We start from the raw sequence: 24,009 nt of genomic DNA, 5'->3' as shown, positions 1-24,009 counted from the left end.
ATTGGTCGTCGAAGTTGCGAGATAATACCAATTAAGGTTTTATGCTAATAACTATTTTAAAAAAAATTCCCAAAATAGTGTCCACTGCCGTTAAAAGTCATCTTGTTATAATCTTAAAATGTCCTCTCTCCATTTTGTAATATTTCATTTATTCATTATCTTCATATTTCAGCTCTTTGTAATCTTAAAATTTCATCTCTTCATTATCTTTTAATTTTCATCGCTCTTCATTATCTTTAATTTTCATCTCTTTATTTTCTGAACATTTCATTTCTTCGCTATCTTCAATTTTCTTTCGCTAATCTTTGTTACAATTTGGTTCTTGTTGTACTTAATAAAACTAAAAGAACATACATCAAGGTGGATCTATAAGCTCCTATAAACAGGAGGAATTGGTCTGCGTGTCCCCATACCCCCCCCCCCCCAATCCAATTCTGGACTTTCAGATTAAACATTAGTAAAGAATAAGAATAACTACAAATCTTATACAAAAAAAAGTGATTAATTGGGCTAAAAAGAACTGTGTTCGAAGTGCCCCTTTTGAAATGGTTAGGCCTACCGTCACTGTTTTTTATTGAAAGTGAACCTGCAGTTTTATCGACGCCAACGTTCGTGAATGAAATCAAAATAGTGCCAAAGAGTTGATGACGTCAAGAAAAAGTACGCATATTTGTCACTTTCTTGTCACAATTTCAAATTCGCGCTGCTGAATTTACTAAACAACGTTGCTAACTTTGAAAGTGCTAGAAACCAATAGTCTATGGTTAAAGGAACACGCCTTGGATCGGTCCAGTTGGTCTACAAGAAGCGTTTGTAACCGTTTGTTATACAGTGCATATGGTTAGAAAGATGTAAAAGTAGAATACAATGATCCACACAAACATGCCTCGAAATTGCACGGTTTTCCTTTTACCTCGTCGACAAGCACGGTCGGCCGTTTTTTTATGGGAGTCAATTTTTTGACTCCCAATGGCCGGCCATGTTAGTTCGCAAAGTAAAAGGAAAACCACGCAATTTCGAGACAAATTTGTTAGGATCATTGTATTCTACTTTTAAAACATTTTTCCAATCATACGCATTTTCTAACAAACGGTTACAAACGCTTTTATAGACCAACTCGTCCGATCCAAGGCAACGTGTTTCTTGAAAGTTCCACAACATTCCAAAGTATTTTATTTTTAAATAGTAATGTCACCCATACTTTGAAACTACTATCAAAACGAGAAACTTTCAAATGATTCTTGTGTGATACTGCATCACTTTATTGCAGTATTACCTGTGACGATAAGCGAATAATAGAGAGTATAACTTGTTTGATGAAAAACTGATTTATTTAAATTTACATCAAAGAATCTAGAAAAAAATATTTAAGTTTAATATCATACGATAATTATTCAAGCAAAATTTTGTGTCTGAAATAATCAGTAAAAAGTGAGTCTTTGGAAATCCAATAGAACCATTACAAAATATTGTTATAACTCTATAAAATAAACTTTAATAAGCAATGCATGTTAATATAACATAAAAATTAAGCAATGCATGTTAATATAACATAATAATTTCTCACGTTTGGTAATTACTAAAAAACAAATATTAACTTAACAACTGACTTGGTATAACGAGCATTGGAGAGCTGTTGATAGTATAAAACATTGTGGGAAACGGCTCCCCCTGAAGTAGCATAGATTTTGAGAAAGAGGTAATTTCTCACTCAAATATTAAAAGACTTCTAGCCAGAAGTCTTTTATTCCTATCTGAAAGCACACAAATTCGAACAAGGGTGTTTTTCTCTCACCATTTCCTCGCAACTTCGATTACCAATTCAGCTCAAATTTCTACAGGCTTGTTATTTTATGCTTATGTTGGGATACACCAAGTTAGAAGACTGGTCTTAGACAATTACCAAACGTGTACCTTCCCTTTAATTATATAGCAAACATATCGAATTAACCTATGCTTGAAGATACATCCCAGCTATATATTTAACTATTATGTTCTCCCCGAAATATCTCTCCACCGTCTAGCAGAAAACCATTCACAATATTTATGCTTAATAAGATACGGTTACAGCCAGTTACAAGTTTCTAATGCTGAGTAAGTTCGTCAAATACTATTTAAAACACAGTCAGTTCGACTCACTTTAACTCCCGAGCTGTTGAGAATGTTCAGCCTCATCCTTATCAACGTATACCTATGCTGTTTTTATTTACTTTTCGTTATTTTAAAATTAAAGGTTGTTGCTTTTTTTCTGCAAGTATAGCTTATAAACACTGTATTCAGTTGCAACTTTTACGGTTTTATTTTATTTATATATAATTCTGCCTATAATACATTGCCACAAACATCTATGACCCGTGTAAAGAGTTTGCACCAATACCAGTACTTAATTATTTTAAGACTGGGAGTTGGCACACCCGTTCAGAAAAGCCTTTTCCCCATTATAATTGTTCGTACATCTTACAACCGAATTTTGATTTTTAGGCTCACAACCATAGAGCTATATAATAGCTCTATGCTCTATGCTCATATCCAATCTTGTTTCATATCCATGGGTAACGTGATGTCCATATCACGGCAGACCTCCTTCACACACGACAAAAGATGACGCATATCTCGCGGGAAAAGGTGGCCGATGTTCCCGATTCGAAAACACGCGGCCTTCGTCACTTTGCCAGGATAGATTACTTGACCTGAAACAAATATCCAATGCATTATTTTTCATGTTGACAATGACAATTAAACATACAGTTGAAACAAATAACAATGAGTAAAATTATGAAGAGATGGATGCCAACATAATTCAACAATAAAATGTATAGAAATTTCAAAGAGTATAAAAGTAGCCAACATCCAGGGGATAACAGTTTAACATACTACTTTTGTACATTTCCATGTGACAGACACGGACTTTGACTCGACAAGGACACAAAAACAGTGTCAATGAAGACTAGTCAATTTGAATAATTATCAAAACACAAACCTTTATATAAGTTTGTACTAGATATACAAGAGGTGATGTTTCAGTTTGTTAAATAGTATACAAATATTGAGTGGCTCAGAGTGGAATGGGGGAATATTATCGCAAGGTAAAATTTTGACTGTTCCGTTTCACGAGGCGAAGCCGAGTGAAATGGAACAGTCCAAATTTTACCGAGCGATAATATTCCTTCCATTTCACGTATTAAAGCCACTCAATATTTGTTTTATATAACTGACATGTAGATCCTTGTCATTTGATGTATTTTAAAAGTATAAACTTATGAAAAATCACACAAATTACTGACAACCAAAAATCATATAGCACCGCGTAGCGGCAACAATGCACAAATCGGATCACAAACTTTTGCACATCAGGTGCTCCTTTGCTTTAGCAGCGGCGCGACGGCGATGTACTGCTCAAAAACATTAGGAACAAGGATGATCCTAACTGTTGAATGGGAAATGCTATTCCCCATAATGGGCGAATAGGTCTTTTTGATCGCCGGTGCGGATGGGAGTAATAGTGAATGTCACGTGAAGTAAGTTCCACCAGTCAAATGACAAGGATCTGATGTCAGTTATCTAATAAAATAAATGAAAATAACGAGAAGAAAAACAAGCGCTAATATATGTGATCAAGTCTTTAATATGTCAAAGTGGAGAATTTTAAACGAAAATCAACAAGACTCATGCGGACCTTTTTCTTTAAGTCCTGAGTAGAAATCTTGGAAGTCAAAGTTTGAATGTTGTGGGAAATAGAAGGACGTTATGATGTATCCTTCATGTGACGCATCTAGAAGTGTCTTGAAGCCAAATGATTTCATGCCGTCTCTAATAATTTGGCAATTCTCCTTATACCTGCAAAGATAACATCAAATTGTTGTCAAATATAGATACTGAAGAGAGAATAAAGATAACACCATTTAGGTGTTAAAACAACACCAATTTGATTTGCAGTGTATCAATATTAAATAGAATTCTTCAGGCTTGCGAGCTACATTAATTAAGTTCACTTATTATGCACGGTTTCCTTACCACACAAGATATCGTTTATGGTGATTTGCCTATAACATGGGAGAATGATTAAACTCTCATTTCGTCATTTGCTGAGGAGAAAACAACACTCAACCCAGTCACTTGCCTTTGAGCTCTACCCGACAACCCTCCTTCCTTCTCGTATTCTAGTAAGGCTTGTCGGAAGGCTAACATGGCGTGGGTTGGTGGGGTAAATCGAAACTGTCCTGTCCGTTCCAACACCTCCCATTGTGCAACTAAATCCAGAACTAGACTCCTTGACCAGCCTGTAAGAGGAAAAATGCTCAGCAAACGAAATCCATTGGTTGGTTAATTAACATAGAGATAATCTTTGGACCGGTCGTCATCTGTATAGGAGGTGTATGGCTGAAAAGTCTGTAGCATGGTTCAGCTTACGGGTTGTATTACTGGGCAAGGTGGAACTACATGCCATGTAAACAAAAATAGTCGGTGCATCAAGCGAACTTCAAGTTACAATAATAGAGGCTATACCCTCAAAATATGTTTTTACTGGCGCGGAGACGATTTTGGAATTTGGGAGACACTCTTATTGGGGCCGGACTGAAAATAACTGTCTTGTTTTGGATAGTCTTGAAGTCGAGACGGTAACTGTTAAGCGCGGTGTAGTTACAGCGCGGTGTAGCTACGGGGACGGTACACTCACTCTCGATCTCAGTATGTGTGTGTGTGAGTCGTCAGTCGCTGCCACGCGCTACCCGTTGCATGTGTATAATCGCATCCTGTGATTGCATAAACGGCAGACAAATAGGCAGCGCCTAACGACTTGTCATCAAGTCTATGTTTTGGAGGACTGTGTCTATGGGAAACCGGCCGGAACTCCAATACTACTTTCGCTTGCAGTGCATCAAGGCGACTACTCGTTTACTAACTTCACTACCGCGGAGTGAGTTTTCTATTTATACCTTTACACTTTCTCAGCCTCTCTTTTCTGCAGATGGCATATGAGAAGCCAGGCACTCCTTCAAGACACTTGTTGGCAGAGCTCACTAAGAAGTCAATATTACTGCCCTCCATGTCAATATCTATTGCACCGAAACTGCTCATTGCGTCCACTAAGTAGCTAGCGTCTGCAGGAAAACAAATGGTTGAAATTGGCATTGCATTAGAACTAAATGAAGTCTTTTGTGAGCTCTTTTGGATAGTGGAACCAGAGTGTGTCTCTTATAAATATGGCGTAACCAGTTTACTGCTGACAAGAATTTTAAGTCTATTATTAGAGTGGGCTGTCTTTCTCTTCTTTCGGTTAACCATAAAAGCTGTTAAAGTTTGACAAACATTAATTCGGCATTTGGACCACTGTTAAAACACTATAGGTGTTTATGGGCAGATCATTTCAAACGAGACCAAACAATGAAGTAATAAGAATAAGAATGTATCAACCCTTCACCTGGTAAGTGCTTTTCGACGAGTACTCCTATCTCCTTGATTGGATTGAGGACACCTGAGCTAGTCTCAGAGTGCACCATGGCTACGTTGGTAAAGCTCTGGTCCTTCATTAATTCCTTCTCTACCATCTTGACGTCTACCTTCTCGTCCTCTAAGAACTTCAAGGTCTTGGTCTGAATGCCGAGAGCATTGAGGATTTGACCGATGCGTACGCCATAAGCTCCATTTTCTAATACTAACACCTAGCAATGCAAACCGAAGGATGTACATCATTAGCTTTAGAGTAAGTCGGCCTAGAACTTTATTTTGAGACTGTATTTTTCAATAGTCAATTCAGTTTAAGAGAAGAAAATGTCATCGTCAAGTAATAATCTTAGATCTTACATCTTAGAGATTAGAGATTAGACATTAGAGAGATTCACTCGGGAACTTCATTTCACAAACTTGGCCCTTTTTGCCTTGGCTTGGCCCTTTTTTGTTTATTGCTTGAGCAAAACTTCCCCTGTTCTAATTTACATTCGACTCCTTTATCTCCGGTACACACTTGACATCACTCAATTGAATGTTCACTTCTAAAGCAAACACAGATCTAAGTCAAAAGCATTCAGTGTAGAGCTGATTTGGAACATTCGTTTTTCTCCATTTTTTGTGGAAAATTACTTCTTTCTCGAAAACTACATTACTTTAGAGAGAGCAGTTTCTCACAATGTTTTATTATATTAACCTCTCTCCATTACTCGTCACCAAGAAAGGTTTTATGCTAGTAATTATTTTGCGTAATTACCAATAGTGTCCACTAACAATCTGTTGTGTTGTTATGATTTTCAAGGTGTAAATCTAATAATCAATCATCAATCAAATTCTTCACAAAAGTCAAGGACAGACAAAAATGTAAAGGTAGTCCCGAAAGCATCATTCTGTTTGACTTACTTGTTCAATGGCTTCAATATTATTTTAGTAAATTTTAGTCATAATTAGGTATAGACGATGTGACCTATGTTGACATTCAAACCGCCCTCTGTTGAAAAAAACACTGTATACGTCATGTTTCGCCGGGCAAAAAGACACGTAGTTATGGTAAGATTGCATACACTTTCTAGCTGGCTGCCAAAACACAAAGGTTTTGCCCGGTGGTATGCGCCGTTATGTTATGGTTTTCGTGTGACATCAGAGGTCACATCGTCTATACACAAAGCAGACACCAACTTTGCCATTTGTTCTTGGTACACTAGTAGTAAAGACGGCTTCAATAGCAAACGTTCCGCTGCCTTGCACAGGAACCGAAGTGAAATCATCCGATGAAACACCTGCAAACCAATACATTGTTAATATTATTTAAAATTTGAAAACCATGAACATAATGTAGTATATAGGCCTAGGTTATATGATTTCAAAGTGCCAAGTTAATCAAAACAAAAAGGCAGTTCTGCAAAACTCGTAAGGGGTGGGGTCGTTCTACCCCGAACAACACACCTATTATGTTTCACCCCAAGAGAGTGGGTTTGTAAACGCCCCCCCCCCCCCACCCTAATGGTTCTAAAGTATTATCTTAATTAATTTAGTCAGTGCATTCAGCTGCACCGTCATTATACATGGACACGTTTGGCAATTGTCAAAGACCAGTATTCTACTTGTTGTATCCCAACATGCATAAAATAACAAATCTGTGATAATTTTGACTCAATATTGTTCATCGAAGTTGTAAGAGAGGTTGAATGAAAAACACCCTTGTTGCACAAAATAAGTTGTGTGTATTCAGACGTCTAATTAAAATTCCTCTTGCCCCAAAACTCCGTTACTTCAGATGGAGCTGTTTCTCGTAATGTTATATACTATCAACAGCTGTCCATTACTGGTTACCAAGAGAGTTTTTATGCCAACAATTGTTTCGAGAAACCAATAGTGACCAATAGAGTGCCTTTAAAGACGACCTCAAAATTGAATTTGCAAAGTTGGTTTATCGATGGTTTCGAATTTCATCGGTGTAATCATAATGCTACGAATAGACCAATGCGAACGAGAAAAAATCCCAGAATTACTCTACGATAAATAATACATAAGTAGAAATAATGCAAACACTGTATTATAAAAAGCCAATGTCCACCAACATTTTTACCCGCGATTTCGAGCAGCTTGGAGCGTATGTACTTGACTGTATCCATGAACTCAAGATCCCTTGATCCCAGGTCAACTAGCATAGCTTCCTTGGTGCTCAAACTCACATTCAGTGGTCCTGGGGTGTACAGTTTTTTATCGTTCATCGTTGCGAAGTTTAAGAAGGCTCTGATGGGGCTACAAGAACGAAAATGTCAACCGGCACCGATTCTGCAGTTTCAAGTTCCAACAGATCTGTGAACAAAGTTACAGCAGCTGTACGTGTGTGTGTATATAGGTCGACGCACTTTACACAAAACGTGCTCAGCTCTTGCAGAGTTCTACAAAGCCAACACTCTTGCAGAGAGTTCTACAAAGCCAACAAACTTTAAAATCATTTACTTTGTGCACCAGGGATCTTCTGTCACTCCGCCGAATAAGAGAAAAATAAATAACTTCTGCAAATGTGTAGACTGATTGATAAGACATCGGAACTATAGGTCACTGTTGCGCAGTCCTGTATAGATAACGGGCACATAAAAGGAACACATTGCCTTGGATCGGTCGAGTTGGTCTATAAAAAGCGTTTGTAACCGTTTGTTATAAAATGCATGTGGGTGGAAAGATGCTGTAAAAGTAGAATACAATGATCCACACAAACATGCCTCGAAATTGCACGGTTTTCCTTTTACCGCGTCGACTAACACGGTCGGTCATTTATGGGAGTCAAATTTTTTACTCCCATAAATGGCCGACCGTGTTAGTTCGCACAGTAAAAGGAAAACCACGCAATTTCGAGACAAACTTGTGTGGATCATTGTATTCTACTTTTAAAACATCTTTCCAACCATATGCATTTTATAAAAAACGGTTACAGACGCTTTTTATAGACCAACTCGTCCGATCCAAGGCAACGTGTTCCTTTAAACATGTTACGATAGCTCCACGCCTGGTTTCAATGTGTAATGTCAACCCATGCTGTTCCAAAGAGGTCATTCAAAATATAGTCCAGCATATCCGGTTGTGATCATGTAATAGACCAGCATGCTGAAGAATTGAACGTGCTGGGCCCAATTTCATGGCTCTGCATGCTTACCGTAAGCACAGAATCGGCGCTTACGGAAGCAGGGAATTCTGTGCTTACGGCAAGCCTATTTCACGAGTAAGCGGCGAATTTTGGCTTCTGCGCGTGCGTACTCCACGTTACTAGGCATTCTACGCTTACAAGGCTAGCGCAGAAAATCGGCGCTTGCACGTAAGCGGGGAATCGTGATCGTAAGCCCAGGATTCGGCGGTAAGCAGAGCCATTAAATTTGGCCCCTGATCTATACACAGCCTGTTATCAAAGTTTATCGACAAAGTAAATAAAACGAATGGTCCATTGTAGTCTTTACGTATACCTTGCATTAAATATTAGTTTCTGGTGTAAGGGTCAATGTTGGTGTCTTGATTTATTGGTCACTTCAAAGATAAAAATGTACAAAAATCAAGCTATAGCCCTATTCATTATTTTTCTTTGAGCACAAACTTTAGACAAGAAAGTTCGTGGGGGAAGGTACCCATACACAATGTGTTCGTTGAAGTGTTTGTATTCCTAGTATTTACTACATCTATTTACCTATTCTTATCTATTATTTACCTATTCTTATCAAAGTCCCATGACAGACCATGATAAAACATGGCGAAAAGTTAACCCATTATTCATTGGGGGTGCAGGTATAGTCTGGTGCAAAGGAACAATGGTTTTTGCTACCAATTACAATGAATAGTTGATTGAACCATAGAGCAACGAACGGCCAACATGAAAGGCCGAGTTCAATTTTGCGACGCACTCATTTTTTTTTCCACAAGTTTTATTTGACAGCCAGTGCGAATTTTGTCAACAGACAAATGCATCCAACGACGTCACATTTCACAAAATAAGGATTTGTTAATTTTAAGTTCATTTCAGGGTTTTGATGAAATTCAAGCAAATCGCGCAGTCTTGATGTTGACGAATTCCTCCATGATCATACACAGGACCTTTTGGTTGTCGATACCCAATGACGTCATGTTTCAATTTTTGTTTTTGAAAAGGTGTCAAATAAAAATGAATTACATTACGCCATTTGAATTTACCCCCCCCCCCCCCACACCACCATTTTTATAAGTACGCTTTCTTAAAGTCGTAGACGACTGCAAAAGTCGACCTTGAACTTCCAGTGCATCCATTCGCTCTAACTGTTTCAGACATCGAACTTTTTGCGTATCTGATTGAATGATTTGGTTCGGTGCGCCGCTTCTATTATCTATTTGAAAATGAAGGCATATGTGTCATCACAATCTTTGAAGCCCCTCTTTAATTGTGTTGCAACACGGTACTGGAGGTCTGTATTCCTAAGCTCCGTGCACTGCCTCACTCACAAACACAACTCAAAGCAAAACCAACAGGATGTGGTAGATTCCGATTGCGTGCCCAGTTTCCTTCCATTAAAGTAACACGTTGCCTTGGATCGGTCGAGTTGGTCTTTGTAAAGCGTTTATAACCGTTTGTTATCAAATACATGTGGTTAGAGAGATGTTTAAAAAGTAGATTACAATGATCCACGCACATTTTGCCCCGACATTGCGTGGTTTTCCTTTTATTTTGCGAACTAACACGGTCGGCCATTTATGGGAGTCACATAAATGGCCGACCGTGTTTGTCGACGAGGTAAAAGGAAAACCACGCAATTTCGAGTGATACTTGTGTGGATCACTATATTCTACTTTTAACATATCTTTCTAAATCAAATGCATTCTATAACAAACGGTTACATACGCTTTTCAAAGACCAACTCGACCGATCCAAGGCAACGTGTTCCTTTAAGTTCACAGACTGATTTGAATGAAAGTATTGGGTTTGTTTTTCCATGGGATATAGTACCGGCCAGCCTCTCCTTTTTTTCTTCGTTATCCTTGGCTCCGTGGCTCGGTGAGGCATACTCTTGGTTAAAGACACTGGACATTATTGGCAATTGTCAAAGACCAGTTATCTCACTTGATGGATCTCAACATTATGCATAAAATAACAAACCTGTGAAAATTTGAGCTCAATTGGTCGTCGAATCTGCGAGTGAATATTGCAAGAAAAACAGTCTTGTTACACAAAGTCGTGTGCTTTCAGATGCTTGATTTCGAGACCTCTTGATTTTAAATCTGAGATGAGGTCTCGAAATCAAATTCGTGGAAAATCACTTCTTTCTCGAAAACTATGTTACTTCAAAGTGAGCCGTTTCTCGCAATGTTTTATACTATCAACAGCTCCCCATTACTTGTAACCAAGTAAGTTTTTTATACTAAAAATATTATTTTCAGTAATTACCAATAGTGTCGACACTATCCACTACCTATAAGATGACACTGTCACGCTTCAGAATTTACTTGTGAATCAGATATTATACGCACGCATCATAACTACAACCATGGCATTCTCTAGCTAGGCCAGTACGCAGTAGAGCAAATTTTCACAGAAGATATACTTTACTTTGATTAAGCCTCATAAGCCGGCCCTCTGCCGATTTCATTGTGACCAAAGTCAGGCTTTTATTAAGATTGATACACAGTTTATAAATCATATCTATTTTAGAAATAGGCCCCTGGCCGAATCTTTGTTCTACAAGTGGGCAAAATCCACCGATATTTTGTAGTTAGATCTCAGGTCGGGACTCAATCGATGGGTGACAAAATGTAAATATTATTGCGCTGCTCAAACAAAATAATAGAGTAATTGAAAAATGTTCCGAAATTACAACATCAACTTGGGATCCAGCTTCGGCGCTTGCACTTGTTTTGAAAAGTGAGGCCTACGGACGGAACCTGATTGGGGGAGCCCGCCGAATTAAGACGCGTCTGAAGCCGTCATCTTTTCGAAAAAGGTCACCTCACAGCTAGCTCCACAAAACTCTCGGTAGAGGGCGCCCTCAATTGGTGAACTATCAAAAACGTGAGTCTGCATGTTTGGGGTGCATAGTGTTTGTATCTAGACGAAGTCTCTTTATTTGGCGGATCAAACTCGATTATTGCCAGGAAATCATGAGTTCTATAGGCACTGGTGTAAGTAAAAAAGATTGTTGTGATACTTGTGTATTTAATTGTCAAAGTTTAAATAATTTGGATGTGCAACTACTTGAAGGAATTATTGTCTGATTTTGACATTTTCATTCTTTCCATTCAATTTCATTCATCATGGAGGACCCCATTCAAAGTTCAAAGTTCAATCGCCATCTCAACATTTTTTGCAATTTTACATGAATGATAAGTTTGGGTTTAGAATATATAGGGATTTGAAAAAAGTGTGTAGTTGCTGCGACCGTTGTTGGGAGAAAGAGGACAGCAGAGCTGGTTCAACATTTCAATTGAATCATTGTATTCAATCAATCAAAATTCAACTTTGTTTTATAAATGTTTGCAAAACTCAATGACCATGATGATGATGACTGGGGGCTCTGATCTGATTCTGAATGATCTGAGTGTACTGTAAAGTCAAGTGTAGTATTATGCATGTAATTGATTATCCCAATTTTACCATCCATGTTTGTTAATAACCCAGTGTGTTTGAAACACACTGGGTTACGTATCCTTATGTTTATAAATTAAAGTCTGAAACCGTTTCAGACTTTAATTTATAAAAATAAACATAAAAAGTCATTTTTAAGTTTAATATCGTGAATGCAGAATGCAGTATTTGCAGTGTAACTCTAAATAAAAAATGTAAATTGTGTTTCCGTAGACGCCATTATATGTAAGCCATTACAGTTTATACAGATACTCCTACTGTAATACCAGGTAGAACTATAACTAGGTTTCTGCTATCGTTTCTTCATGGGAACAATATTATCATGTCTTCATGGGAACAATAACAAACCTCATTCAATTTATAGTTCTAGGAGAAAATTACAGGCAACAAATTTTGGGGTTTTGGAACTAAAACTATATCTAAAGTTAGCGTGGCTAGTCTAAGGATATGGTTTTCTATTGGATCAGTGCACTTTCACACAGAGTAATTTGTAAAAATCTGCATAATGATGTTCTCATTAATTCCTTCACCCCAGTACGACCTTTCAGCGTCACAGTTCTCTCCAGACGGCAGAGTTTTCCAGGTTGAATATGCAATCAAAGCGGTAGAGAATAGTGGAACAGCTATTGGCCTCCGCTGCAAAGATGGCGTCGTGTTTGGTGTAGAGAAACTGGTCACTTCAAAACTGTACGAGACGGGCTCCAATAAGAGAATATTCAATGCAGACAGGCATATAGGAGTGGTAAGTTGATGAAGTAATTTCCAAATTTTTGGTTGAACAAAGTCAGTTTTACTAAAGCGGGACTTAAGCATACAACCTCCGGATTAACGTGCTCTACCAACTGAGCTATCTATCCCTAATGTTGGTGGTCTCCCTATTTTCTCAATAATATATCTGTGTCATGTTTTTGTTTTTTCGTTTGGTGACTCTTTTTGCGAGAAAGGAATTGGCACCTTTTTTGTTCTGGGAAGAAGGATTTTTAACGAAAGAGGACGCAAGCATTGAAGCGTAAAATTTCGCTTAGAAAACTGAGCATAGTATTTTGTTCTTCCATTCATAAGTCATTGTAGGAGCGGTAAATTTTGTGAAAAGAAATTAACTTGACTTTGTTTTTCTATCTTATTTTCAGGCTGTGGCTGGGCTTCTTGCCGATGCTAGGCAGGTAAGAAAATTCCCCATTAATTCTCTAAACCATTATTTTACAAAAAGTTGTATATAAGTCTGAATTGGAATGCAGAAATTATTTGTGGTATTTCAATTCAATCTTTCCGCAGCTTGTCGAGACGGCCAGAGATGAATCTTCCGATTACAGACAATCTTATGGAGGACCAATTCCACTTAAGGTAAGAAGAGGTATCCTCCTAGTCTCTTAATTCCTTGAGTCTAAATCTTTTGTTTCAATCTGGGATGCCTTTATAAATACAAGCTGTTAATTACACGAAGGCCATGGCCTGTGTCGCCCTGGTCTTTTGGCCTTGGTGCCCCTTTATTTTCCAATGGAAGTGCCCTTTGGGTTGAAAGTGGCTTTGTCATTTCAATGTGTGAAATTCCATGTGTAAGTGTACAGATTAGCATACATGCACTCCAAATTTTGTTTCAATAATGAACCAAGAGTGTTAAGGGGAAACCAGTTTCCATATGTTGCAGTTGTTTCAGAAGCTAATTTATGTTAAGTTGATCTTACTTTTGTACAAATTTGTTACAATTTTTGAAGTTTATGAATCACAAACTCTAGTAGCCCATTATGTACAATCACCATCTAAACAATTTACTGCATTGATCTTTGGAAACTCTGGATAGTTGAGAAATAAATCAAGCTGCCAAGATGGACGGCATGCTGTACTTTAAAGACACTGGACACCTTTGGTAATTGTCAAAGACCAGTCTTCTCACTTGGTGTATCCCAACATAAGCATAAAATAACAAACCTGTGAAAATTTGAACTCAATTGGTCGTCGAAGTTGCGAGATAATAATAAAAGAAAAAACACACTGGGCCCAATTTCATAGAGTTGCTTAAGCACAAAAGTTTGCTTAAGCAAAACAATCCTGGCTTAATAAAATCAGATTACTGGCCAAGACTCCACTCAATTGTTATGCTAAGTAAACAACAGCTAAATACCAGTCACAAGCAATGTAAGTGCCATGAAATTTTGGCCAGTAACATGTGTAAAATAAGCAAGCTATTTTCGTGCTTAAGCAAAAAAATTAAGCAGCTCTATGAAATTGGCCCCAGGTCACACAAAGTTGTGTGCTTTCAGATGCTTGATTTCATGACCTCAAAATCAAATTCGTGGAAAATTACTTCTTTCTGGAAAACTACGTCACTTCAGAGGGAGCCGTTTCTCACAATTTTTTATACGACCAACCTCTCCCCATTACTCGTTACCAAATAAGGTTTTATGCTAATAATTATTTTGAGTAATTACCAATAGTGTCCACTGCCTTTAAGGGCCGATCATGGGCATTGAGATTATGCGATAAGGGCTATTCATAGCATTCACATTTTGACTGACAAAGGCTGTGATTTGTTGTTTTTTGTTTTAGTATCTTGCTGAGAGGGTAGCAATGTACGCACACACTCATACATTGTACAGTGCGATCAGACCGTTCGGCTGTAGGTAAGTTCATTTTGATAGTTGACACTAAAGGATAATCCAAAATTTTGAAAAATAAATTGTTGCGAACCCTTGACATCCCTTTTTAAGATAATTTTTTGTTCTTTTTTTATCTTGATCTCAGTTCTGTTAATTTAATTCATGTTATTTATTCATCAAGTGAAACCACATGAAATTTGTTATCCATTGTACGACATTAAAAAAGGTTACATAAAAGCTTTCAAAAAGTCTATCACAATGAGACAATTTTGTACACAAAAGTAAAAGAGAGAGTCACAAAACATGGCAAGCCTGGGTTGGAAGGAATTATTTTTTACCCGTTTGTTTAAATGTCTAGTTGTAAAATCCTACCTAATCTATTACTGTCAGTTACAATCAATGAGTTGTAGAGAATTTTTGCTGTCAGACATAATACAATATCTTCATAGGGCTACTATATTCTTTCCATATCAGCGCCTATGATTCTGCAGGCCTGGTTTTCTTCCAATAACTCAAGATAACTCAAAATAATTCTGTTGATTTTGTTTTGTTTAACAGCGTGATGATGGGTGCCTATCAGGAGAACATACCACAGCTTTACATGATTGATCCATCAGGTGTCACATGGGTACGTTTACTTTGGTTAAATTTTATTTTCATTTATTAAATCTGGTCCTGAAGCAAGAACTCTCAGCTCAGAAAAGCGGATTTAACCGCTATACTAGACAAGTATTAGATGTGGAAGGAAAACCCCTGAGAGTTATTTCAGGGAAAATCCATGCAGTCAGGTGGGGACTGAACAACCCAATCCACATAGTGCTGCAGGCAGGATTCGACCTAGGGAAAGATACCACCACTCCAACCTGATTTTAAAATCTTAACATTCCCTAAAACTACTGAGAAATCTTTTATCTGAAATGCTCCCTGTGAAATTTTTAACAAATTTTTGTTTTTCTGTTCATGTCATACAAAGAAAGGCACTTAAAAAATAATGTTAAAAATCACTGAAATTATTGATCTATTTTATTTTTAAAACCATATTGTTCGGATAAATGCCATTTTCATAAGTTTACAAATCTTCTTTTTTTGATGTGTGTGCATCTAGGGCTACCATGGTTGTGCTATCGGCAAGGCCAAGCAAGCAGCTAAGACAGAGATAGAAAAACTGTTGACTGCGGACAAACACCTGAAAGATATGACCAGCCGAGAAGCAGTCAAAGAAGTAGCCAAGATGTGAGTACACAGGCTGGTTAAAAATAACAGAACCCACTTTTGATAGCTATTTTCACCTTTACATGGGTCGTAAAGCCATTGGTCCTGTGTGTTGTGTAATGGATGTAAAAGAACCAAGTGCACTTGCTGAAAAGAGAAGGGGTTTGCTCCGATGTTCCTGGTTTGCATATTGCGTCACAGCACTATTAAACCATAACATGGTGCTATGTTAAAGAATCGGTCTCATACTTTTAGCTCCACAATACCTACTGAAAAATAATGAATGTTTAAGCCTCTTGAGCATTAGAGAGTGATGGATATGAGAGCTATATAAGAGGCTACTATTACTTTAAAAATGAAGTTGAATGGTACTTAAACATGAGGGCTGAAAATATTATTGCAAATGCATATTTTGTCTCTGAGATATGGGTGTTTTTAAAAATTCCTTGTGGCATACTCATATGTCCATGGACGGCTTTATTCAACCCACTTGACTGAGCTCCGGAGTTTGATTTTAAAGACAAAAACACCAAACTTCAAACAATAATTGTTGCTTAATTTTCTTGTTCAATGCAGTAAGGGTTTAAATATGCCTAATGCATTCAATAAGCAGTGAGCAAAATTGTTTTGGAAGTGGGATATTATTCAAATATAACACGGTTTGAGGGGAGGGTGAAGAGTAGATATTAGCTCCCCGAGGTATTGGAAGTTGACAAACTAGTTCCGGAGGCAAAGCCCTGGCGTTAGTCAACTTGTCATGCCTGTTCACCATGTGTGGGAATACTCACTTGCGTGCTTGGTAAATAGCAAAGGTACCACCTGGCATGTGATGATGAATAAACTAGTAAGAACACGACTCTCGGTCTTGAATACAGGCCTGCACGCTTTGTTTTGAAAGGGATAGGGCACCAGGGCATTTTCTTCTTGGTAAAGGGCACCCTATAAGGAAAATGTAAATTTGTCACTGGAGCATTTTAAGGGCACCAAGGCAATGACCATGGGGCACGGAGGCAATCGCCTTCGTTGCATCCGTGAAGAATCAGGCCTGTGAATATGTATGAGGTATAGTGCAAGCGTATGACCCATGGCTGTTGTTTGTGTGGTTTTCTAGTAAAATAAGACATATTGTGTGATGTGCCCATTATAGTGATCTGTATCATTTGCATTCAATACAGCATTCACATCGTTCATGACGAAATTAAAGACAAAACATTTGAGCTGGAGCTAAGCTGGGTTGGAGAGATGACAAATGGGAAACATGAGGTAGTTCCAGAAGCCATCGCACAGGAAGCTTTCAAATTTGGAAAGGTAATTTCTCACTTCAACCAAATGCATTTTTGTTATACCTTGCTTTTCTTTATCTAAAGAAATCAAATGCAACCTTTAGTTCTTGACAGATAGTGTCACGGTTGGCAACTTGGCATTGCATATTGTGCCACAGTTTACACATAGTGACACAGTTTATAACGTTGCAGTTTACATGTGTGGTATCACAGTTAACATATATCACATAGCGACACAGTTTATAACATTGCAGTTTACATGTGTGGTAATCATATATCACATAGTGTCACAGTTTGCATGTATAATGTCAACGTTTACATTTATAGTGCTGCAGTTTATTTTTGTAGTTTCACAACTTGTGTATATAGCATCACACCTTGCATGTATAGTGTCACAGTTTAATAATTTACCCAGTCAGTTTCTGTTGTGTGTTTAATTACTTGTAATTTGAAATAAAAAGTTGCATCCCTTTCAGGTGAACCCTCTCCTGTCATTTGCCAGAGTGTATCATAAACTTGGGTGTGATCCCTGACTATATGACAGTTACAGGTTGAATGGCTTCTGACTGGCGTCCAAAACAAAAGATATTGACAAAATAGGGAGACCACCCACGTTTGGGGCTAGATAGCTCAGTTGGTGGAGTGCCTGCAAATTAAATTCTGAGGTTGCAGCTTCAAAATCCTCTCCAGTCTATTTTTTGCTTTGTTGATGTAAATAGTCAATAAGGTCCAAATTTTGTGCATGGAAGAAACTTAAACGGATGTATTTTAAAATCAGTTGTTAAACACATTTTCTATTCTCGATTCCTTTCAGGATTCATTGGAAGAGTCCTCCAGCTCTGAAGACGAAGACCTTTGAAGATGACCGTTGACCTTTAAATATCATTTCAAAACACTCAAAAGGGGAAAAGTTTCAAAAAAATTGGGTAACTTCTCAAGCGCAGTCATGTTTACATTTGAGAACTGATAAAGCAAAACAAAGTTCATCCGAAAATGATTCATTTGTTGTAGGTGTGTACATATACTGAAGACCCTGAAGGCGAATGGAGTAACTATCCATATTGTAAACCAAGTAACAAACAACCTGCGTGGCTGATGCAGTACTTAGGACATTAAAGACTAAAAAAGCTTGTGAATTATGGTGGATTTTTGAAGAGATTGCATTATGTTATGTTGGCCATCATTTTGTATGTGAAACCTCCATAGATTGATGGGGCTAAAGCAAGAATGTCTTACTCGGTCATCGGACGGTTATCAATTCAAACATACTTGTATAGCGCATTTTCACTTTGTTAAGTATTCAGTCATTAAGTGCTTATTTGAACATTGCATACAATGCATGTCCGACAATTTTAGTAAATTTTGCAAAGAAAAAGAAGTTTAAGTTCTTATTACTCATAATTTAGTGAAAATTTTAGTTATGGGAAATACCACACTGTGCGTCAAATGACACTTCTCAATTCTTTTGGTTTGCAAAGGCCAAATAAGTACAACTTTGGTTCAACAGTCTTCTTTGAAATCCTTGTTTGTAAAGAAAACTTACACAATACCGTCTGTATCATGGTAAAGTGACAAGAGGGCAAATCAAATAAATCTAATCTAATCTAATGGGATGAGGTCTGCCATTATCTAGCCTTTCAGCAATGGCAGCATAACATCCCATACAAAATGACACACAAAATTGCACTGTGAACTCCCCAATTTGTATAGGTCGTTTTTTCCTTGACATACAGCTCTGTGCGCCTTGACTGAAGGTTAGCCGTTATCTCCAGGAGTATATGGATAAATGCAGTAGAGATGGTTTACACACAAAACATTTATACATTGTTGACTTTTAGTATGCTTAATAATAGTTTTGCTGTGGTATTATTTGCTATACATTGGTACCAAAAACAGAGAGATGTCATGGATCCTTCCCTCACTGAGCACTAAATCAAGTTTTAAACTCTTGAGCTAGATCTTGGCAAAAGGACCAGAGTTTTAACAAGTCATAATTCTTGCATGGATTTTGGTATAAATTTCCTGAACTTTGTTTCAAAAACATAACACTGATGGATACTTGTCAACAAAAATATTTGGGATTGCAATTTGTCTTTATGAACCAGGGTCAACTACTTATTTGTGGACAATCTTGCAGTAAAATGACATTAAAATAGTAGAAGCCACAGCATTCTTTAATGCGGAGCTCTAATGAGGTGCGACCATTGTAAAATGCTGCATTGCACAAACTGAAAAGTGTGGCTTATTGATCTTTATTCTGTTCAGGGCCCAATTTCATTGAGCTGGTTAAGCACAAAAAGTATCAAAGCCCAACATATTTTATTTTACATTTACCAGGATAACGAAAAATACCACGACACATGTGACTGGTAGACTGCTTGTTTTTGCTTAGCAGAAATGAGAATATTGTTAAGCTTAAGCGGCTCTTTAAAATTGGGCACGAGGTTTAAACTCCTTTCTCTTTGTGTAGATGTAGGTACATGCCTTGACACGGCCACTTTCAGACACGGGTTTAAGGCACTGATGCTTTAGACAAATATGAGAGCGATACACATGTTTTTTTTATAAAGGAAAATGGTTTATTAATAATAAAATGTTTTCGTCTTTAAAAATGCCTCTGGTAACTTTACTGTGTTCAATAATTTGTTTACTGGTAATCAGTCAACACATTAAGACCTTCTTTATGCTGTAGTCATCTTTGTCTACTAGTTTCCTGTATGCAATAGTGACCATAAATACTAGTCTTTGCCAAAAAAAGGAAGGGACTCGACTTTTAAAATTGTAATCTTGTTGTGGTAGCCTACGTCCTGGCTCCTGCTCTTGTTCTGGTGGAATGAGTTGTTGAAACACTGCTCCAAAAATGATGATGGAGCCCAAGATGTAGCTCAAGCCTGGGTTTAGGCCAAAGACTATAAAGCGACTAACACGCAATAAATGGGGAACTCGGGGAGAAATGGGGCATTGGACACCATTTCACCAGGGGAGAAATGGGGCACTGGACACCATTTCACCAACTATTTTAATGCAACAAAAGATCAGTGCAGACAGTGACCAAAACATTTGCTTTCTGAATTGGTGTCCATGCAAATCTGATGTTCCCACATGAGATCTCCCTGGCTATCAATCTGATACATTCAGCGTGCATGCAGTAACTCGGTTAGAATTCACAAATCCATGTACAACCAGGCCAGAGGCATGCTATGATCATGGCTACAGTCCCCCTTTAACGACACTGGACACTATTGCTTATTGTCAAAGACCAGTCTGCTCACTTGGTGCATCTCAACATGCATCACATAGCAAACCTGTGAAAATTTGAGCTCAATCGATCGTCGAAGTTGCGAGATAATAATGAAAGAAAAAACACCCTTGTCACGTGAAGTTGTGCGCTTTCAGATGCTTGATTTCGAAACCTCAAAATCTAAATCTGAGGTTTCTAAATCAAATTAGTGGAAATCTACTTTTTCTCAAAAACTACTCCACTTCAGAGTGAGCCGTTTCTCACAATTCGTTAGACTATCAACCTCTCCCCATTACTCGTTACCAAGTAAGGTTTTATGCTAATAATTATTTTGAGTAATTACCAATAGTGTCCATTGCCTTTAATACGATTATTGTTATGTAGTATAATGGTTCAAACCACATAAGAAAGTTAGCCGATCAAACTGAATTCAAGCTCCCTTTTCAGCAGCGAGAGTCATTGCCAACGAAAACTCCAGCACTAGGATCCAAATTTTATGCATTATGTTGAAATGATAGCATTTCCACCTTTTGGGAACTCCCAAAATTTAAAGAATTCATGGAGCCCAACTCCTCAGCAGTGCTACAGAAGCAGATCAGGGTGGATAATTTATTTATATCTGAAGAAAATATCAGCCATTCATGATTACCAAGAACTGCTGACATAAAAAGGCCTAAATTCAGGAAAAGTCAATACCCAGTCACCATACACTAGATAAATAAATTTGTTCACCTCGTTTCTTGAAACAACATTGTTTCTTGAGGATTATTTACAGTATTACAGCCTATATGGTCATCACAAAGTGTTTTGATAAAACAGCGCTTTTTACTCCCATAATCTTAAAACCTTATGGTAGAAACAACCATTTCATAAACCCATGAGAATATTATCTCAACATCTTACATTGTTTCTGAAGCACTTATAAATCGCCACATAAGCAAGTCATCTCCACAGCAGTATATTATTTAAATACAATGATTACACCTGAATATCAAAGAAGGAAGGTAGTATGTAGTAGCAATTAAAAGTAAGAGATTACATTAAAGAAAATCGGCTTTCGTAGAAACAACTACTACACCAGATGCAAAGAATATCAGTACTAATTAAATTCATATAATAAAAAAAAACACTAAGATTTGACAGTATTTTGACCCACAATGTAAACAGCTCCTAAAACGGTGCTCTTATGTGCGCTGATTTGTTTTCAAATGACACATGCAATCATTTTTGTTTACATTTTTTTCTTCAAATCCATTCAATTGATGGATTTATTTATCACAAAACTCTGATTACACTCTCATAAAAAATGATTAACATCAAATCTGGTTTCAGTATTCCTTACAAGTGTGTCTCCTAATTTCATAAATAATCTCAAGGAGACCACCAGGGCACCAGTCAACAAAAACCTGGCCAATTGTCAATGAAGAATAGAATAATTTTACAAGCACCTGGGCCCAATTTCATGGCTCTGCTTACCACCGAATTGTACGCTTACCATCACCATTCGCTTTCAGGGCAGGCGCCGATTTTCTGCGCTACCCTTGTTAGCATGGAATGCCTAGTAACAAGGAGTATGCACTTAAGCAGAAGCCAAAATTCCCTGCTAACCCGTGAAATACACTTAGCTAAGCGTGGAATTCCCTGCTTCTGTTAGTACCGATTCTTTGCTTACAGTAAGCAGAGCCAAGAGATGGAGCCCTGCTGAACAGAATTTCCTTCATTTTTATAAAATTACAAGACCCCTTACACTACAGTGTAAACTATTCAGAGTGTTAAAATCTTCCCGAGTATAAAGTTTCCAGCATCTTCCTCATCCTTCCTAGTCCAAGTTCCAAAAATATCCTTGGTTTATTTCATTCATTTCTCCGCTGAAGTTTATCATTGATATACACCGTATCATCAAATGAAGCTTTTGACGATGTGATCTACCAGAACTGGATCTTGGTGCAAGGTCTGCTAGGGTCTTCTTTTGAAAACTTCAACTGCACTGCATAGTTATTCTCTGTTGTTATGTTGCCGGTGCCGCTTCTGGTGCTGCATTCCCTGTTGGTAACTGTGTCGTGTCATCTGAGCTGAACAAGTAACCAACGTAGTTGACGATCATCATAACATGTGATGGTAGGTAAAGGTAGGTGGTATAAACAGCAGTACACAGTATAATCAAAATTGTGGTGTCTGATAGCAAAGAGTTAAAGGAAATACGCTATATATAATTCATTGATTATTGTCAGGATTGGTAGGACTTTGGCATGGAGTCACTCCTACCGAGCTAACCGCTGATTTTACAATGAATAGAATAAGTTAGTCTTAAGTTAGTCTAGTAAATGAACCACAATAAGGTTAAACCACAAATTCTTGATTTGTGCAATTCATAATCGTAGAAGTTTAAGCAATGTTTGTATGAGAGAGATTGGCTGTTGCCAGCTTGGTGTTTTATCTACTTGTTGTGGGAGCTTTGCTTAGTCCCCTTGCTTGTTGAAAGATCATTTAAACAAAAAAACAAATTCTCGATAATTGTTTTAATGTTTTCTCAAAAAGTAGAGCGTTTCATGGAATAGTATTTCAAGAGAAGTCTTTCACCATTACCTTCTATAAACCCTGTGAGTTATTTGTAAATCTGTAAACTTTTTTTTCTTCTTTCTGTTCCGAAAGTGTCCAACCAATGGCTTTAAGGTATATGAAACTTGTTGTCGGCATGTTGTCGGCACTCTGGACTTGTCGGCTCGTTGTCGGCTTTTAGCATGTTCAGTGGTAGTTGTGATAACGTAACCCTCCTCCCGACGGCCGCCCAGGCCGGAGGGTTACGAGTCTGTTTCGAGCGGAAACGGTTGATCTGGTCCAACACGTACAATTTTGACAGCTAGTCACCAGATTTGCCCCATTTTGACCACTTTCAAAAATCATGACACAAATTCTGAGGGTACGAACTTAAAGCCATTATACACTTTCGGTAAACAGTATTGTCCAAGTCCCACACTTCGTGTATCACAACTTATATATAAAATAACAATCCTGTGGAAATTTAGGCTCAATCGGACATCGGAGTCAGGAGAAAATAACGGGAAAACCCACTCCTGTTTTCGCGCGTTTTGCCGTGTCATGACATGTGTTTATAACAAATCCGTAATTCTCGTTAACGAGAATTTATATTGTTTTACCGTTTTCTCAAAAAGTAAAGCATTTCATGGACTAATATTTCAAGAGAAGTCTTTCACCATTACCTTCTGTAAACCCTGTAAATTATTTGTAAATCTGTGAACTTTTTTTCCTGTACCGAAAGGGTCCAATGGCTTTAATCCGCAATGTCTAATGCAGCCTGCCATAATACTCAAAACAAAACACCATTGAGGAAATATTTCGAAGAAAAATGGACAAAAACTTACCAGAACCGGAGCGAAATTCACAGGTTCAAATGTCAAACCTGCGTGGGGCGGAGCTTCGGCTCTACGTGTGTGACATGTAGTTCATGGCAATGCGTAGGGTGCATTGTGTAGCCCGGCAACTGTGCACACATGTACATGCGGTAATAATACACTGTACATGATTGTACGTACAGTACTGTACACCAAGTATGTACGTGTACATGTACATGTATTGTTGAACTACACGTCACACACGTAGAGC

General features: G+C 37.8%; 2 protein-coding genes across 3 annotated transcripts; one reads left to right on the top strand and one right to left on the bottom strand.

Moving 5' to 3' along the window:
• Positions 1-1,169: 1,169 nt before the first annotated feature.
• Positions 1,170-8,463, bottom strand: LOC139940781 (2-aminoethylphosphonate--pyruvate transaminase-like). Of its 2 annotated transcripts, XM_071937169.1 has the most exons (8): positions 8,452-8,463; positions 7,538-7,856; positions 6,628-6,728; positions 5,423-5,663; positions 4,938-5,102; positions 4,121-4,280; positions 3,677-3,837; positions 1,170-2,690 (listed from the first exon to the last, which is right to left on the bottom strand). In XM_071937169.1, the coding sequence occupies exons 2-8, from the start codon at positions 7,680-7,682 to the stop codon at positions 2,524-2,526; spliced, it is 1,140 nt and encodes a 379-aa protein (XP_071793270.1). In that variant the 5' UTR covers positions 7,683-7,856; positions 8,452-8,463; the 3' UTR covers positions 1,170-2,523. The 2 variants fall into 2 exon arrangements, with proteins under 2 accessions (XP_071793270.1, XP_071793265.1); XM_071937164.1 differs by lacking the exon at positions 8,452-8,463 and having other exon boundaries at positions 7,538-8,033.
• A 3,022-nt stretch (positions 8,464-11,485) lies between these two features.
• On the top strand, positions 11,486-22,258 carry LOC139935964 (proteasome subunit alpha type-3-like). The gene is made up of 9 exons (XM_071930633.1): positions 11,486-11,589; positions 12,588-12,794; positions 13,183-13,215; positions 13,328-13,396; positions 14,600-14,673; positions 15,208-15,277; positions 15,755-15,882; positions 17,037-17,169; positions 17,959-22,258. Exons 1-9 carry the CDS (start codon positions 11,569-11,571, stop codon positions 18,001-18,003), a joined length of 780 nt encoding a protein of 259 aa, XP_071786734.1. The 5' UTR covers positions 11,486-11,568; the 3' UTR covers positions 18,004-22,258.
• Positions 22,259-24,009: the final 1,751 nt, after the last annotated feature.

Source organism: Asterias amurensis, chromosome 1 (assembly GCF_032118995.1).
Source record: "Asterias amurensis chromosome 1, ASM3211899v1".
In the NCBI taxonomy this organism is placed as follows: domain Eukaryota; kingdom Metazoa; phylum Echinodermata; class Asteroidea; order Forcipulatida; family Asteriidae; genus Asterias; species Asterias amurensis.
Note: the sequence above shows the minus strand (reverse complement) of the source record. Positions and strands in the feature narration are given on the sequence as shown.

Excerpts from the sequence above, each read along its gene's own strand:
- LOC139940781 (XM_071937169.1), bottom strand. The coding sequence starts at position 7,682 with ATGAACGATAAAAAACTGTACACCCCAGGACCACTGAATGTGAGTTTG. Across the intron at positions 6,729-7,537 it reads CAAGCTGCTCGAAATCGCGG|GTGTTTCATCGGATGATTTC; the intron begins GTAAAAATGTTG and ends ATTGGTTTGCAG. Across the intron at positions 3,838-4,120 it reads TTGTCGGGTAGAGCTCAAAG|GTATAAGGAGAATTGCCAAA; the intron begins GCAAGTGACTGG and ends TTATCTTTGCAG.
- LOC139935964 (XM_071930633.1), top strand. The coding sequence starts at position 11,569 with ATGAGTTCTATAGGCACTGGT. Across the intron at positions 12,795-13,182 it reads CAGACAGGCATATAGGAGTG|GCTGTGGCTGGGCTTCTTGC; the intron begins GTAAGTTGATGA and ends TCTTATTTTCAG. Across the intron at positions 17,170-17,958 it reads AAGCTTTCAAATTTGGAAAG|GATTCATTGGAAGAGTCCTC; the intron begins GTAATTTCTCAC and ends GATTCCTTTCAG.